The following is a 15,574-nucleotide window of genomic DNA, read 5'->3' on the forward strand; positions in this document are numbered from 1 at the left end:
CCCCGTGGGGCACCGTGGGGCACTGAGGGGCACTGAGAGACCCCGTGGGGCACCGTGGGGTACTGAGAGACCCCGTGGGGCACCGTGGGGCACTGAGGGGCACTGAGACAGAGTGTGGGGCACCGTGGGGCACCGTGGGGCACTGAGGGGCACTGAGAGACAGTGTGGGGCACCGTGGGGCACCGTGGGGCACTGAGGGGCACTAAGGGACGCCGTGGGACAATGTGGGACCCTGAGGGACCCCGAGGGACCCCGAGGGACCCCATGGGACAGTGTGGGACCTCGTGGGGCACCGTGGGACGCCGTGGGACAATGTGGGACCCCGTGGGACAGTGTGGGACCCTGAGGGACCCCGAGGGACCCCATGGGACAGTGTGGGACCCCGTGGGGCAGTGTGGGACCCCGTGGGGCAATGTGGGGCAGTGTGGGGCACTGAGGGACCCCGAGGGACCCCGTGGGGCACCGTGGGGCAGTGTGAGACACTGAGGGACACTGAGGGACACTGAGGGACCCCACGGGACGATGTGGGGCACCGTGGGGCACTGAGGGACCCTGAGGGACCCCGAGGAACCCCGTGGGGCACTGAGAGACACCGTGGGGCACTGAGGGACCCCGAGGAACCCCGTGGGACAGTGTGGGGCACCGTGGGGCACTGAGGGACCCCGAGGGACCCCGTGGGACAGTGTGGGGCACCGTGGGGCACTGAGGGACCCCGAGGGACCCCGTGGGGCACTGAGGGACCCTGTGGGGCACGGTGGGGCACTGAGGGACTCCGTGGGGCACTGAGAGACACCGTGGGGCACCGTGGGGCACCGAGGGACCCCGAGGGACCCCGTGGGACAGTGTGGGGCACCGTGGGGCACTGAGGGACGCCGTGGGACACTGGAGGACATTGTGGGGTGCCAGGGGAGTGCAAGGGACGCTGTGGGACATTTGGGATGCGGTGGAACCCAGTGGGGTGCCAGGGGACCCCGTGGGACATGGTGGGACCCTGTGGGACACCAGCGGACACCGTGGGGTACCAGGAGGCCGCGTGGGACACTGAGGGACATCTGGGGACACTTTGGGACCCCGTGGGACACTGAGGGACCCTGAGGAGAGCAAGGGGCACTGAGGGGCATCTGGGGACACTTTGGGACCCCGTGGGACACTGAGGGACCCTGAGGGACCCTGAGGAGAGCAAGGGGCACTGAGGGGCATCTGGGGACACTTTGGGACCCCGTGGGGTGCCAGGGGACGCACCGGCGGGGACATTGCGGGACCGGGGCACCGGGGGACCCCAGGGAACATTGCGGGACCCCGCTGCACGCTGTGGAACGCCGAGGGACGGCGTGGGACATTTGGGGACACTTCGGGATCCCGCGGGGTGCCAGAGGACGCTGCGCGACACCCGCGGGCACTGTGGGATGCCGCGGGCTGCTCTGTGACACCCGTGGGAGCCCACAGGCCGCAGACGCCGCACGGACCGGCAGCGCCCGGGGGTCTCAGACGTGCCCGGAGGTCTCAGAGGTGCCCGGGGGTCTCAGAGGTGCCCGGGAGTCCCGGGGCTTCCCCCGGGGCTCCCCCGCCGCGAAGCAGCCGAGTTCAGCCTTTTTGGCCCGTGCGCCGCCCCGTTCCGCCGCGCCGCTTAGTCCCGCCCCTCTCGGGCGCTGATTGGTCGGCGGCCGGCGCTCGGCGCTGCCATTGGTCGGCGGCCCGGGGCGGGCCCGGTTTACCGGGCAGGGGGCTCGGTTGCCGTAGCGACGGCGGGAGCGGCCTCGGCCCCGGCCCGGCCGCGGCGACGCAGCGGGACGAGCCCGGGAGCGCGGCCCCGGCGCGGCTGTGCCCGCGGCGGCTCGGTAACGGCGCGCGCGGCGGGTTGTGGGTGGTGGCCCCGGGCTCGGTGGCAGCGGCCGCTCGGGCCGGGCCTCCCGTGTCCCGCCCGGACCCGCCCGGGAGTGCGGCCGCCGATCCCGCCGATCCCGCCGGCGCGTTCGGTGTCGGCCCGCGGAGATAAAGGCGGCGGGTGCGGAGCTGGCCCGGAGCCCCGGGGGTGGGGCGGGGCGGGGCCCGGGCGGGGCCCCGAGCTCCCCAGGCGGCCCGGTTTGGCTCCTCGGGAGGCTGCCCGGTGCCATGGGATCACTGCCTGGTTCTCCGGAGTCTGCCCGGTGCTCTGGGATCACTGCCCGGTCCCTTGGGACACTGCCCGGTGCCCAGGGACCATTGCCCGATGCCCAGGGACCATTGCCCGGTGCCTTGGGCCACTGCCCGCTTCCTCTGGAGCTTGCTCAGTGCTCTGGGACCACTGCCCGCTATCCCCGGGAGGCTGCCTGGCACCCTTGGGCTACTTCCCAGTTCCCCCAGACGCTGCCCGGTGCCCTGGGACCCCTGCCCGGTGCCCCGGGACCACCTCAGGCCCCTTCCCCCGGCCGTGCCGGGGCTCTGAGCACCCCCCAGGGAAGGGACTTTACGTCCCCAAGCCTTGCACTTCACCCCCCTCCCCCCACCCCGGAGATTCCAGCTGCCATTCCCATCCCCGCAAAGTCACCGATTCCAAGAAGTCCGGGTGTTCCCAGGCGGCCGCCTCAGTTCCTTTTCCGCCCCAAAGGCCGGGATTCACCATGAATTTCGAAGGGCTCAACCCCTCCCTGGCCGAGTACGCGCCTCCCCTGCTGGACCCCGTCCTGGACGCGCACCTGAACCCCAGCCTGGTGGAGTTGGATCCCGAGGGAGTGTCCCTGGAGGGGATGGCGGTGCCGGAGTCGGTGCACCTGATGGAGGGCATGTACAGCGAGCTGCACACGGCCGTCTCCGAGGTCGGCGTGCCCGTCTCCGTGTCCCACTTCGACCTGCACGAGGAGATGCTGTGGGTTGGGAACCACGGGGTACGTGTGGGATGCCTGCAGGAGCGGGATGCGATGGGATCGTGGAATGGGCTGGGGTTGGGAGGGAGAGTGAAGCTCGGCTGGGTGCATCCGCCTCTCGCTTGCTCCATCCAAGCTGGCCTTGGGTGTCCTCTGGGGAGTGCGTTCCAGGGCCTCACCACCCTCACAGGGAGGAATTTCTTCCCAAGATCCCGCCTAAGCCTGCTCTAAAGCCATTCCCCCTTGTGTCATCGCTCCTTGCCCGTGTCCCAGGTTCCTCTCCAGCTCTCCTGGAGCCCCTTTAGCCGCTGGAAGGGACTCCCAAGGTCTTCCTGGAGTCTTCCCTTCTCCAGGCTGACACACGCTTGTCCCGTCCCACCCCCCTGCTCCCACAGTCCCAGGCTGCTCCAAGGCCTTGGACACTTCCAGGGATGGGGCAGCCACAGCTTCTCTGGGAAATCCATTCCAGCGCCTCACTGCCCTCCCAGGGAGGAATTTCATCCCAATATCCCACCTAAGTCCCCTCTTTTGATTTAAAACCTTTCCCTCTTTATCTGTCCACGTAAACTCTCGGAGCACGGACCCCTCACTGCTTCCCCTATCACCGCTGTGGGGTTGTGTTGGGATTTTTTTACTGGTGTCTGCATCCAGGGAAAGGTCTGAGCTGCCTTCCCTGGTTTGGGGCACCCGGGAGGGCCGGGAATGCCCCCCCATAACCTGGAAAAGCCGGGAGCTGGCAGAGGACAAAGCCACGCTCGGCCGTGTCACACCCACTGGGACACGGGGTTGTGACATCCCTGTCCCCTGTGCTTTTAGGGCCACGCCACCTCCTTCTTCGGGCCGACGCTGGAGCGCTACTCCTCCTTCCAGGTGAACAGCAGCGATGACATCCGCCAGATCCAGAGCCTGGAGAACGGCGTCCTGTTCCTCACCAAAACCAACCTCAAGTACATGTCCCGCGGCGGCCTCATCATTTTCGACTACCTGTGAGTGGTTCTGGCCCCTCCATCCCTTCCCTGCTCCCTCCCCGAGCCAGGCAGGAGCCTGAGGGTGCCCCGCCTGTCCCCAGCATGGATGAATCCGAGGACATGCACAGCCTGCTGCTGACGGACAACAACACCCTGCTCGTGGCCGGGCTGCAGAACCACGTCCTCGAGATCGACCTCAACACCGTCCAGGAGACGCAGAAGGTGCGGCCGGGCCGGGGGCTGCTCCCTGCAGCTTTGCTCTGGGTTCCATCCCTGCTCATCCCCGCTCTTCCCCGCCTCCTTCCCAGTACACCGTGGAGGTGCCCGGCATCACCATCATGAGGCAATCCAACCGCTTCTTCTTCTGCGGGCACACCTCGGGCAAGGTAACGCCCGTGCCGGGAGGGAGATGCTGGAATTGGGGGCTTTTCCCAGAGCTCCTGGACACTCCAGGACGTCCCGTCCCAGGTGTCCCTGCGTGACCTGCGCACCTTCGTGGTGGAGCACGAGTTCGACGCCTACTCCGGGAGCTTGTCCGACTTCGACGTGCACGGGAACCTGCTGGTGACCTGCGGCTTCTCCAGCCGCATGAACGGCCTGGCCTGCGACCGCTTCCTCAAGGTCTACGACCTGCGCATGATGAGGGCCACCACCCCCCTGCAGGTCCACATCGACCCCTTCTTCCTCCGCTTCATCCCCACCTACACTTCCCGCCTGGCCATCATCTCGCAGACAGGTGCGGGCAGCTCTGGCTCCGTCACGGTGTGGGGACGGTCCCTTGGTGTCCCCAAGTTCAGGGTTGAATCCTGGGGGATTCAGGATGGAGCAGTGGAGACCTCACGAGTTCCTCACAGTGACAGGACCCGGTTGGAGCTGTGCCAGAAGGGGTTTAGGCTGGATTTTGGGCAAAGGTTCTTCTTCCAGAGGGTGGTTGGGCATTAAACAGGCTCCCCAAGGATTGGGTATGGCCCTGAGGCTGCCAGAGCTCCAGAAGGGTTTGGACAGCGCTGCCAGGGACTGGGTGGGATTTTGGAGTGTCTGTGCAAGGACAGGACTTGGACTTTGATCCTTGTGGGTCCCTTCCAGCTCAGGATATTCTGTGATTCCAAAGACCAGGGAGCACTCGGACAATGCTCTCTAGTCCTCAGTGCTCTCAGGTGTTGGGGATTTGAGGAACTTTCGGGGTTGTCCTGTGCAGGGCCAGGAGCTGGACTTGATGATCCTTGTGAGTCCCTTCCCGCTCAGGATATCCCATGATTCTGGAAGTCAGGGAGTGTTTGGACAACGCTCTCAGCTGTTGGGATTTGGGGAATGGGGAGGTTTTGGGGTTGTCTCATGCAAGGACAGCAGCTGGACTTTGATCCTTGTGGGTCCCTTCCCGCTCAGGATATCCCATGATTCTGGAAGTCAGGGAGTGTTTGGACAACGCTCTCAGCTGTTGGGATTTGGGGAATGGGGAGGTTTTGGGGTTGCCTCATGCAAGGACAGCAGCTGGACTTTGATCCTTGTGGGTCCCTTCCCGCTCAGGATATCCCATGATTCTGGAAGTCAGGGAGTGTTTGGACAACGCTCTCAGCTGTTGGGATTTGGGGAATGGGGAGGTTTTGGGGTTGTCTCATGCAAGGACAGCAGCTGGACTTTGATCCTTGTGGGTCCCTTCCCGCTCAGGATATCCCATGGTGCTTGTCCGAGCCCAGCCGCTTCCAGTGGCGTGAGGCCCGCATGTCACCACGTGCCACACTCCCAGCGCCGCATGATCCCACTTTTCCCTCCTTCCAGGCCAGTGCCAGTTCTGTGAGCCCACCGGGCTGGCCAACCCCGCCGACATCTTCCACGTGAACACCGTGGGGCCGCTCATCATGACCTTCGACGTGTCGGCCAGCAAGCAGGCCCTGGCCTTCGGCGACTCCGAGGGCTGCGTCCACCTCTGGGCCGACTCCCCGGAGGTGACGTTCAACGCCTATTCCCGGGAGACCGACTTCGCCCTGCCCTGCATGGTGGACACGCTGCCGCACCTGGACTGGAACCAGGACCTGGTGCCGCTGTCGCTCATCCCGGTGCCGCTGACCAGCGACGCGCTGCTCTCCGACTGGCCCGCCGCCAACTCCGCCCCGGCGCCGCGGTAATTCCCGGCCTCTCCCGGGAAAATAACGTGGGAAAAGCACGGGAAAGCTGCCTCTGGTAGAGTCTGCTCCTTCCTGCTCGCCTGCCCTGGGAGATGCCAGATGAGTTGCCCGCAGTGACCGGGCAGGTGTGAGGATGGTGGGGTATGGTCCCATCTCCCTCTTGCTGGTGGGGAGGTGCCGGTGGGATCCTGGCTCTGCTCTGCCTGTGTGGAATCTCCTTTTCCCTCTTCCCTGCCCCTCAACACCCCCGTGCTCAGCGCTGCTGCCCTGGCACGTCCCTTGTTGGGATAGAAAACCAAACTTGTCCTTTCTAAACTTGTCTCAAACCAAGACAAAATTGAACCTGGGGAAGGGCTGAGGAGGGGGGGAACCCTCAGGACCACCCTCAGGGTGGGTCCCTGAGCACACCCGGTGGGTCCTTGGGTGGGTGAGAGATGCTGCTCTGACTCGAGGGGTGTTTCCAGGCGAGCCCCCCCAGTTGATCCCGAGATTCTGCGCACCATGAAGAAAGTGGGGTTCATCGGCTACGCCCCAAACCCCAGGACCAAGCTCCGTAACCAGGTACCCGCTCCCAGGAGGGGATTTTGGGAGGGTAGAGCTCTACAGCCCAGGAAGGGGCAGAGCTCTCTGCGTGCTGAGCGATCCCCGAGGTTTTCAGGGACTGGGACAAGAGGTGGAATTCCCATGGGATGTTGCAGGTGTAGTTTAGAAGTGGCAGCTTCTCTTGAGCAGGGAAAGGGATGGAGTTTTCCCACTTCCATCCCTCCGTGGCTCTGGGCAGGGAAGGTCTGAGCTGTCCAGTTGGGAAGTTCATGGCACGTCCCTCGCCCTTGGGAAAACACTGCCCTGTGGTTTCCCACAGTGACAAATCCCTGTGAGCAGGAAGGTGTGGAGGCCTCGTGCAGCTCCAGGGAGGGCCCCTCTCCCTTCTGGTGGATCCCTTTGCTCATTCAAGGAGGCAGGAAAGCCCGGGAGTCGCTCGTTTCGCTACGTGCGGCTTCTCCCCACCTCAGGGTTCAGCTGCTCATCCCTCCTCTCTCCCTGCTCGCAGATTCCTTATCGGTTAAAGGAGATGGACAATGAGTTTGACAACTTCAGCCAAGTCCCCGAGTCCCCCATCGGGCGTGAGGAGGAGCCACACCTCTACAGGGTGGCCAAGAAGTACAGGAAGGTGGTGGCCTCGGGGGGCTGCTCTGCGTGGGGAGCACCGGGGGTCCCGTGGCGTGGGGAGGTGTTTGTTTAACCTGTCATGTCTCTGCTCAGGTCACCATCAAATACTCCAAGCTGGGGCTGGAGGATTTTGACTTCAAGCATTACAACAAGACGCTGTTCGCGGGGCTGGAGCCCCACATTCCCAACGCCTACTGCAACTGCATGATCCAGGTGGGAGCTGCCCCGCTCCCACCCCCCCAGAACCCCCGTGGCCCCCCCCAGAACCCCCCTGACTGCTGCCAGGTGCTGTATTTCCTGGATCTCTGCCAGGTGCTGTATTTCCTGGAGCCAGTCCGCTGCCTGGTCCAGAACCACCTGTGCCAGAAGGAATTCTGCCTGGGCTGCGAGCTGGGCTTGCTCTTCCACATGCTGGACCTGTCCCGAGGAGACCCCTGCCAGGTCCGTGCTGGCCTGGGCTGCCCACACCTCCTGGGTGATTCTCTGGGTCATTTCTCAGCTAATTACGTTCATTTGATACCCTGCCTGTCTAAGGCTGTACCACGTCCCCTTGGTCACCCACCTCGTGCCCCTTTTCTGCCTGACAAAAGCCCCCAAACCACGTTGGCTGAGCACCTCTCCCAGGGTGCTGCTGCAGGCAGCTCCAGCTTCCCACAGAAATTTTAGGAACGAGCTGAGGAGTCCTGGCCTGGGTGACATCTCCCTCCACGATTCCCCTGGGTGCAGGGGAGGGTCACGGGGATGGCAGCAGAGGAACGGGAGTGGTGCTGGGCACTCAGCGTGGAAACTCCAGTCACTTGACCTCGGTGTTGCTCTTGCCCCATCCCCAGGGAAGCAACTTCTTGCGGGCTTTCCGCACGATCCCGGAGGCTTCGGCGCTGGGGCTGATCCTGGCGGACTCGGACGAAGCCACGGGGAAGGTGAACCTGGGGAGGCTCATTCAGAGCTGGAACCGTTTCATCCTCACTCAGCTGCACCAGGAAACCCAGGAGCAGGAGGGACCCCAGGCCTACCGGGGGGCTGGCAGCAGGTGAGGCCCTGGTGTGGGGACAGGACTGGGAATGACCCAGCTGGGGAGAGGGGCTGCTTCCCAGAGAGCCCACCCATCCCTCGGGAAGCTTTCTTGCCCCTCATGCCCTGAGGGATCCATGGGAACACCCGGAGCTGCAGCTTCCCCCGGGTTTGAACCCTGTGCTGAGCCTCCTCCCCCCTAAAACCTTTTTGGGAGGGTCGAGGCTTTACAGAGGACGCCAGCTGAGCTTCCAGAGGGGCTCTGGGGACTGCTCAGATGGCTGATTCCCCGAAATCTGCTGGAATTTGGGAGCAGGCCCGAGCTGTGGGTCCCCAGCTTAGGGATCTGTGGGATTCTGCTGATCCCAGTGCTGGTTTTGCAGCAGCTTTGGCTCCTCGGGGGACTCTGTCATCGGGCAGCTGTTCAGCTGTGAGATGGAGAACTGCAGCATGTGCCGCTGCGGGAAGGAGACCGTCCGTGTGTCCTCCACGCTGCTCTTCACCCTCTCCTACCCCGACAGCACCGGTAAGGGCAGGGCCCAGCACCCTCAGCTGGGTGGGGTTTGTTATCCATGATTTTCCCAGCTGGAACACACCTGCAGCCAGGAGCTGCCTCAGCTCCAGGGGTGGGTTTCCAACCCGCCGAGCTTTTGGCTACGGAAAGACACATTTGGGGCTTGACCTTCTGGCTGGTGGTTGCGAGGAAAACCCCAGAGGTTTGGCTGAGCTCAGCTGGTCAAGGTTTGTGTGTCGGGGAGGTGACGTTATTCTCCTTTCTCCCTGCAGAAAAACCAGCCAAGGATTACGAGTTTGCCCAAATTTTGAAGCGCAGCATCTGCTTGGAGCAGAACACGCAAGCCTGGTGTGAGAACTGTGAGAAATACCAGCCCACGGTGAGCCTGGGAGGGGGGGACAGGCACGAGGGGCTGCGGGCCAGGGGCGTGAGGGGGGCAGTTTCTCCATTAGTCACCGGGGAACCTCCTGAGCGGATGCCAGAGATTCGGTTCCTGGCCCAGCTGGCAGCCCTGGGGTATTTCCTGGGCTCTGTGAATTCCTCTCAGAGGGGCAAGGATTCAGCAGGGAGAAAACCTCCCCCCCTGGGAGCTGCTGGAGCTCTGTTGTCCTGGAAGTGCCGCCGGGGAGGGGAGGATGTCCCAAATCCCGCTCGGAGCCTCCTCAGGGCTCCCATTTCCACATCCCCCTCTCCCCGCAGGTGCAGACCCGGAACATCCGCTGCCTGCCGGACGTGCTGGTCATTAACTGTGAGGTGAACAGCTCCAAGGAGGCAGATTTCTGGAAGACACAGGCTGAGGTGGGGGAGACACTCCGGGGCCGGTTCTCCCGGCACGCGGGGGTTGCGGTGCCCGGCCCCGCCGAGGTTTTCACTCTGCTCTCGCTGTCTCTGGCCTCTCTCCCTCCACCTGAGCCGTGCTGGCAGAGGACCCGGTGCCATCCGCTCGTGCCCGTGGCACGGGCCGTGCCTTTGGAGTCGGAAAAGACGAGATCTCGTGGCGTGGCAGAGCTGAAGGGACCGCAGGAGTCACTCTGTCTCTCCCCCAACTCCCCCGGGACCACGGCAGTGCGGGACCTTGGGTTTCCCTTGCTTTTTCCCCGTCACCAACTTTAATATCCCTGTCTTTTCCCTGCTCCTGGCCTGGCTGTCACCCACATGTCCCCAGAGCCGGCCTGTCACCGTGTGCTGACGCTTGCCTGTGTTTCGTTGCCAGTATTCCTTTCAGAAAGCCATGATGAAGAGAGGAGGCTTTGACATCACCAAGGGAAAGGAGATCTCTCTTGGAGAGTGGTAGGTGACCCTTCAGGAGGAATTTCTTCATGGAAAGGGTTTGGACCTGGTCAGGGAGGTGGTGGAGTCAGCATCCCTGGAGGTGTCCAAGGAATGACTGGACGTGGCACTCTGGGCTGGGTGACAAGGTGGGGATTGGCCAGAGCTTGGCCTTGGTGTTCTTGGAAAGCTTTTCCAACCTCAAGGATTCTGGGATTCTGTTCCTGGGGTGCTGGCTCTGAGCAGTGACACCTCCTGGGTGATTCTCTGGGTCGTTTCTCAGCTAATTACGTTCATTTGATACCCTGCCTGTCTGAGGCTGCACCACATCCCCTTGGTCACCCACCTCGTGCCCCTTTTCTGCCTGACAAAAGCCCCCAAACCACGTTGGCTGAGCACCTCTCCCAGGGTGCTGCTGCAGGCAGCTCCAGCTTCCCACAGAAATTTTAGGAACGAGCTGAGGAGTCCTGGCCTGGGTGACATCTCCCTCCAACTCAGCTTTCCACGATTCCCCTGGGTGCAGGAAGGATCTGGGGAACCCTGACACGGGGCATTTGTATCCTTCCGTGGAGGAACTGAAGAACATTTGGATCCCTCACGCCATCAAGATGAGGTTGACCAAGAGCAAAGAGCTCGACGTGAGCAACTGGAGCGAGACCGATGAGGTAAAGGGACAGAATCACCGTGGGTGAAGTGAGAGGAGCACGTGGGGCTGTGGGAGCAGAGCTGCCTCAGAACCACTTTCTGCTGAGAGGTGACGAGGATCTCTTGGAGATCACTCAGGGGGGGCATGGAAATGTCAGGGCTGGTGGTTTGGGGGCTCAGATATTCCCGGTTCCTCCCGCAGCTGAGCCCGACGGACGACCCCGAGTCCGTGTACATCTACGACCTGATGGCCACCGTTGTCCACATCCTGGATTCCCGCACCGGGGGCAGCCTGGTGGGGCACATCAAGGTGGGAGAGACCTACCACCAGCGGAAGGAGGTGAGACCCTTGCAGGACCCCCACCGGCTCCCGGGAGCCTTCCCGAGGGGGGGATCCATCGTTGCCGGGGCTCTCGGTGGAGTCTTGAGTGTTTGGCTGAACGTGCCAGGCAGTCCCGAACAGCCAAGAGCTGCTGGGGCCCCTCACGGGGAGGGAAGGGCTGAAGAAACCCTCTTCCCACACCCACTCAGGCTGGTTCCTCCTGGCCACGGGCACGGTGCCAGCTTGTCCTTGTACTTCCAGGTAAGGGCAGGGACGTCATCTCCCTTCCCGAGGAAAGGGCTGGTCTGGGCAGTCCTGTTGTCTGCTGGAGATGCCCAAGCCAGGAATTCCCAGAGTGTGTCAAAGCTCCATCCCTGGCTCTTATCTCTTGCATCTCCCTGGAGTTTTGGTCGGGAGCTGGGCAGAGCCCGAAGCCCGTCCAGCCCAATCCTTTCACGTCCTCTTGTCACCACCCAGGGCAGCAGGGATTTCCCCACGGTGTCCCAGGAAGGGCGGGGGTTCCCACATGGCATCGTCACACCCTCCTTTCGCTGGTAACTGGGCAGAGGAGTCACTGCTCTGGCCTGGGGGGGCCCCTAAGGCTGTGCCTTTTCCCCCAGGGGGTCACACACCAGCAGTGGTACCTCTTCAACGACTTCCTCATCGAGCCCGTGGACAAGGTGAGCGCCGAGGCGACACCGTGGCCACCCCGTGGAGCCACCCAGGTTTGCCCCTGACTGTGTCCCCCCCCCCCCCTCCCCTGCAGTGCGAGGCCGTGCAGTTCGACATGAGCTGGAAGGTGCCAGCCATCCTCTACTACGCCCGGAGGAACCTCAACGCCAAGTACAACCTCGTCAGTGAGTGCCTGGCGTGGAAGTGGCGGCGGGGCCGGCGCCGCCGGGGCACCGCTGAGCTCCTTCCCCTTTCCCTGCACAGTCAAGAACCCCATCGAGGCCAGCGTCCTGCTGGCCGAGGCCTCGCTGGCCCGTAAGCAGCGCAAGTGCCACGCCACCTTCATCCCCCTCATGCTGAGCGAGATGCCCCAGGCGGGAGACCTGGTGGGGTTGGACGCGGAGTTCGTCACGCTGAACGAGGTGAGGGGGGGCCCTGGGGCAGGGGACGGGGGGCACAGGGCGTGGGGACAGCCCCTCCGGGGTTGTTGGTCACCACGTGTCCCGTCCCTGGTGGCAGGAAGAGGCCGAGCTGCGCAGTGATGGCACCAAGTCCACCATCAAGCCCAGCCAGATGTCGGTGGCCCGGATCACCTGCGTGCGTGGGCAGGGCCCCAACGAGGGCGTGCCCTTCATCGATGACTACATCTCCACCCAGGAGCAGGTATGGGGTGCCCACTTGGCCTCACACAGCTCCCCAGGTCCCCAGGGAGGACGTGGACCTGCTCTGCTGGTGACAGTCACCTCACCTGGGCACCTGTGTTCTACATGGTGACCTTACCTGGACACCTGGGTACTCCCCATGGACAGCTGGGTGCGCCCTATGGACACCTGGTGACCTTACCTGGACTCCCATGTTCTCCATGGTGACCTCACCTGGACACCTGGGTGCTCCCCAGGGACTCCTGTGTCCTCTGTGGTGACCTCACCTGGACTCCCATGTCCTCACCTGGACACCTGGGTGCTCCCCATGGACAGCTGGGTGCACCCTATGGACACCTGGTGGCCTTACCTGGACTCCTGTGTTCTCCTTGGTGACCTCACCTGGACACCTGGGTGCTCCCCAGGGACTCCTGTGTCCCCTTTGGTGACCTCACCTGGACTCCCATGTCCTCACCTGGACACCTGGGTGCTCCCCAGGGACTCCTGTGTCCCCTTTGGTGACCTCACCTGGACTCCCATGTCCTCACTTGGACACCTGGGTGCTCCCCATGGACACCTGGTGGCCTTACCCGGACTCCTGTGTTCTCCTTGGTGACCTCACCTGGACACCTGGGTGCTCCCCAGGGACTCCTGTGTCCCCTTTGGTGACCTCACCTGGACTCCCATGTCCTCACCTGGACACCTGGGTGCTCCACGCTTACCTGGGGCTGTTGTCCTGCAACACCAGCCCCCTCCCCGGGGTGCTGGCAGGGGAACTGGGGATGGGGGAGAGCCCCTGTGCCCCTCTCCAGCCCCCTCCAGGTGCCCCGGTCTCCACAGGTAGTGGATTACCTGACCCAGTACTCCGGGATCAAGCCAGGAGACCTGGATGCCAAGATCTCCTCCAAGCACCTGACCACCCTCAAATCCACGTACCTGAAGCTGCGTTTCCTCATCGACGTGGGCGTCAAGTTCGTGGGCCACGGGCTGCAGAAGGACTTCCGTGTCATCAACCTGATGGTGACAGCCCGAGCCCCCTCCCTGCCTGCACGGGGGTCCCGGCTGGGGCTGGGAGGGCTCAGGTCAGGTTTGCAGCCCCCCACCCCCAGCAGCAGGACCCTCTCCCCTTCCCCAGGTGCCCAAGGACCAGGTGATCGACACCGTGTACCTGTTCCACATCCCGAGGAAGAGGATGATCTCCCTGCGCTTCCTCGCCTGGTACTTCCTGGGTCAGTGGCCGAACTCTTGGATCCGGGAAGGGGCGGGAGCCAGGGCAGAGTCCCCTCCCCACCCCCCCCCCCCGAGGGTCCCCCCGCTGAGCGAGGGTTGTCCCCCCAGACCTGAAGATCCAGGGGGAGACCCACGACAGCATCGAGGATGCTCGGACGGCGCTGCAGCTCTACCGCAAGTACCTGGAGCTGAGCCCGCAGGGCTCGGAGCCCGAGGAGTTCCGGAAGGTGCTCAAGGGGCTCTACGAGAAGGGCCGCAAGCTGGACTGGAAGGTGCCCGAGCCCGACAGCCAGAGCAGCCCCAAGCGTAAGATGGCACCGCCACCCCCTCCCCGTGTCCCCTCTCACCTCCCCGTGTCTCCTCTTCCCCCTCCCCGTGTCCCCTCTCCCCTCCCTGTGCTCCCTCTCCCCTCCCCGTGTCCCCTCTCCCCTCCCTGTGTCCCCTAACCCCTCTCCCCCCACTGTGTCCCCTCCCCTCCCTGTGTCCCCTCTCCCTGCCTGTGTCCCCTCCCCGTGTCCCCTCTCCCCCCACTGTGTCCCCTCTCCCCTGCTGTGTCCCCTCTCCCTCCCCGTGTCCCCTCCCCGTGTCTCCTCTCTCCTTCCCTCCGTGTCCCCTCTCACCCCTCCGTGTCCCCTCTCCCCTCCCCGTGTCCCCTCTCACCCCTCCGTGTTCCCTCTCCCCTCCCCGTGTCCCCTCTACCCCTGCTGTGTCCCCTCTCCCTCCCCATGTCCCCTCTCACCCCTCCCCGTGTCCCCTCTCCCCTCCCCGTGTCCCCTCTCCCTCCCCGTGTCCCCTCTCACCCCTCCGTGTCCCCTCTCCCCTCCCCGTGTCCCCTCCCCGTGTCCCCTCTCACCCCTCCGTGTCCCCTCTCCCTCCCCGTGTCCCTTCTCCCCTCCCCGTGTCCCCTCTCCCTCCCCGTGTCCCCTCTCCCCTCCCCGTGTCCCCTCTCACCCCTCCGTGTCCCCTCTCACCCCTCCCCGTGTCCCCTCTCCCTCCCCGTGTCCCCTCTCCCTCCCCGTGTCCCCTCTCACCCCTCCATGTCCCCTCTCACCCCGCTGTGTCCCCGCAGACGGGGCCGTGTTCCCCCCCGTGCTGGCCCTGTGACCGGAGCCGCCGCGAGGAGCAGCCCCGGCAGAGGTGGACACGCGTGGAACTGGAACCAGCAGCGGGGCCGGGGCTGTTCCCGACCCGCCCGACCCCCGTCCCGGGGCTCCCTTTCCCTGCCGGTACCGGGAAGCGCTGCCCTCCCCACCCCGCTCGCCCGCCGGCCCGGGCGCCTTCATAAAACAGCCTCGGACCCCCGTGCGGCCGTGTCCTCCTTGGCTCCGGGGGGCGGGACCGGGACCGGGACCGGGGGCACGGCAGGACGGAGCCGGGCTCAGACCGCCACCGGGACCGGGCACACGGCACGGAGGAGCCGGACCGGGCCCGGGGCACGGCAGGACGGAGCCGGGCTCAGACCGCCACTGGGACCGGGTACAAGGCGGTGCCGGGACTGGCACCGGGGACACGGCACGGAGGAGCCGGACCGGGCCCGGGGCACGGCAGGAAGGTCCCGGATCGGGCGCACAGCAGGAAGGAGCAGGGCTGACACCGGGCACACGGCAGGAATGACCGGGACCGGGGCTGGGAGCAGGGCAGGGACACGGTGCAGAGGAGCCGGGCTGGCACCGGGGACGCGGCAGCAATGACCGGGACCGGGCTCGGAACGGGACCAGCACCGGGGCACGGCAGGACGGACCAGGACCTGGGCTCAGAGCGGGGGCACAGCGGGACAGAGCCGAACCCGGTCTCGGTCCGGTGCTCAGAGCGGGGGCACGGCGGGACGGACGGGAACCCGGTCTCGGTCCGGTGCTCAGAGCGGGGGCACGGCGGGACGGACCCGAACCCAGGCTCGGTCCGGGGCTCAGAGCGGGGGCACGGCGGGACGGACCCGAACCCAGGCTCGGTCCGGGGCTCAGAGCGGGGGCACGGCGGGATGGACCCGAACCCGGTCTCGGTCCGGGGCTCAGAGCGGGGGCACGGCGGGACGGACGGGAACCCGGTCTCGGTCCGGGGCTCAGAGCGGGGGCACGGCGGGACGGACGGGAACCCGGTCTCGGTCCGGGGCTCAGAGCGGGGGTACGGCGGGACGGACGGGAACCCGGTCTCGGTCCGGGGCTC

The 15,574-nt window shown here is 65.0% G+C and overlaps 1 protein-coding gene across 2 annotated transcripts; it reads left to right on the forward strand.

Moving 5' to 3' along the window:
- The first annotated feature begins 1,770 nt into the window (after positions 1 to 1,770).
- Positions 1,771 to 14,714, forward strand: PAN2 (poly(A) specific ribonuclease subunit PAN2). 2 transcript variants are annotated; one of them, XM_068997724.1, is made up of 26 exons: positions 1,771 to 1,838; positions 2,588 to 2,864; positions 3,660 to 3,829; positions 3,913 to 4,033; positions 4,120 to 4,197; positions 4,280 to 4,547; positions 5,591 to 5,933; positions 6,402 to 6,498; positions 6,989 to 7,108; positions 7,201 to 7,320; positions 7,420 to 7,548; positions 7,938 to 8,137; positions 8,502 to 8,644; positions 8,905 to 9,011; positions 9,332 to 9,430; positions 9,846 to 9,922; positions 10,425 to 10,566; positions 10,749 to 10,886; positions 11,489 to 11,548; positions 11,635 to 11,725; positions 11,805 to 11,962; positions 12,060 to 12,203; positions 13,022 to 13,201; positions 13,317 to 13,410; positions 13,520 to 13,717; positions 14,481 to 14,714. In XM_068997724.1, exons 2-26 carry the CDS (start codon positions 2,601 to 2,603, stop codon positions 14,513 to 14,515), a joined length of 3,576 nt encoding a protein of 1,191 aa, XP_068853825.1. In that variant the 5' UTR covers positions 1,771 to 1,838; positions 2,588 to 2,600; the 3' UTR covers positions 14,516 to 14,714. The 2 variants fall into 2 exon arrangements, with proteins under 2 accessions (XP_068853825.1, XP_068853826.1); XM_068997725.1 differs by having other exon boundaries at positions 8,505 to 8,644.
- The last annotated feature ends 860 nt before the right edge of the window (positions 14,715 to 15,574 follow it).

Source organism: Aphelocoma coerulescens, chromosome 29, assembly GCF_041296385.1.
Source record: "Aphelocoma coerulescens isolate FSJ_1873_10779 chromosome 29, UR_Acoe_1.0, whole genome shotgun sequence".
NCBI lineage: Eukaryota > Metazoa > Chordata > Aves > Passeriformes > Corvidae > Aphelocoma > Aphelocoma coerulescens.

Bases quoted from the DNA above. Each gene is read 5' to 3' on its own strand.
- PAN2 (XM_068997724.1), top strand. From the start codon at position 2,601: ATGAATTTCGAAGGGCTCAACCCCTCCCTGGCCGAGTACGCGCCTCCC. The intron at 9,012-9,331 runs GTGAGCCTGGGA...CTCTCCCCGCAG, and splicing joins GTGAGAAATACCAGCCCACG to GTGCAGACCCGGAACATCCG. The intron at 11,963-12,059 runs GTGAGGGGGGGC...CCCTGGTGGCAG, and splicing joins AGTTCGTCACGCTGAACGAG to GAAGAGGCCGAGCTGCGCAG.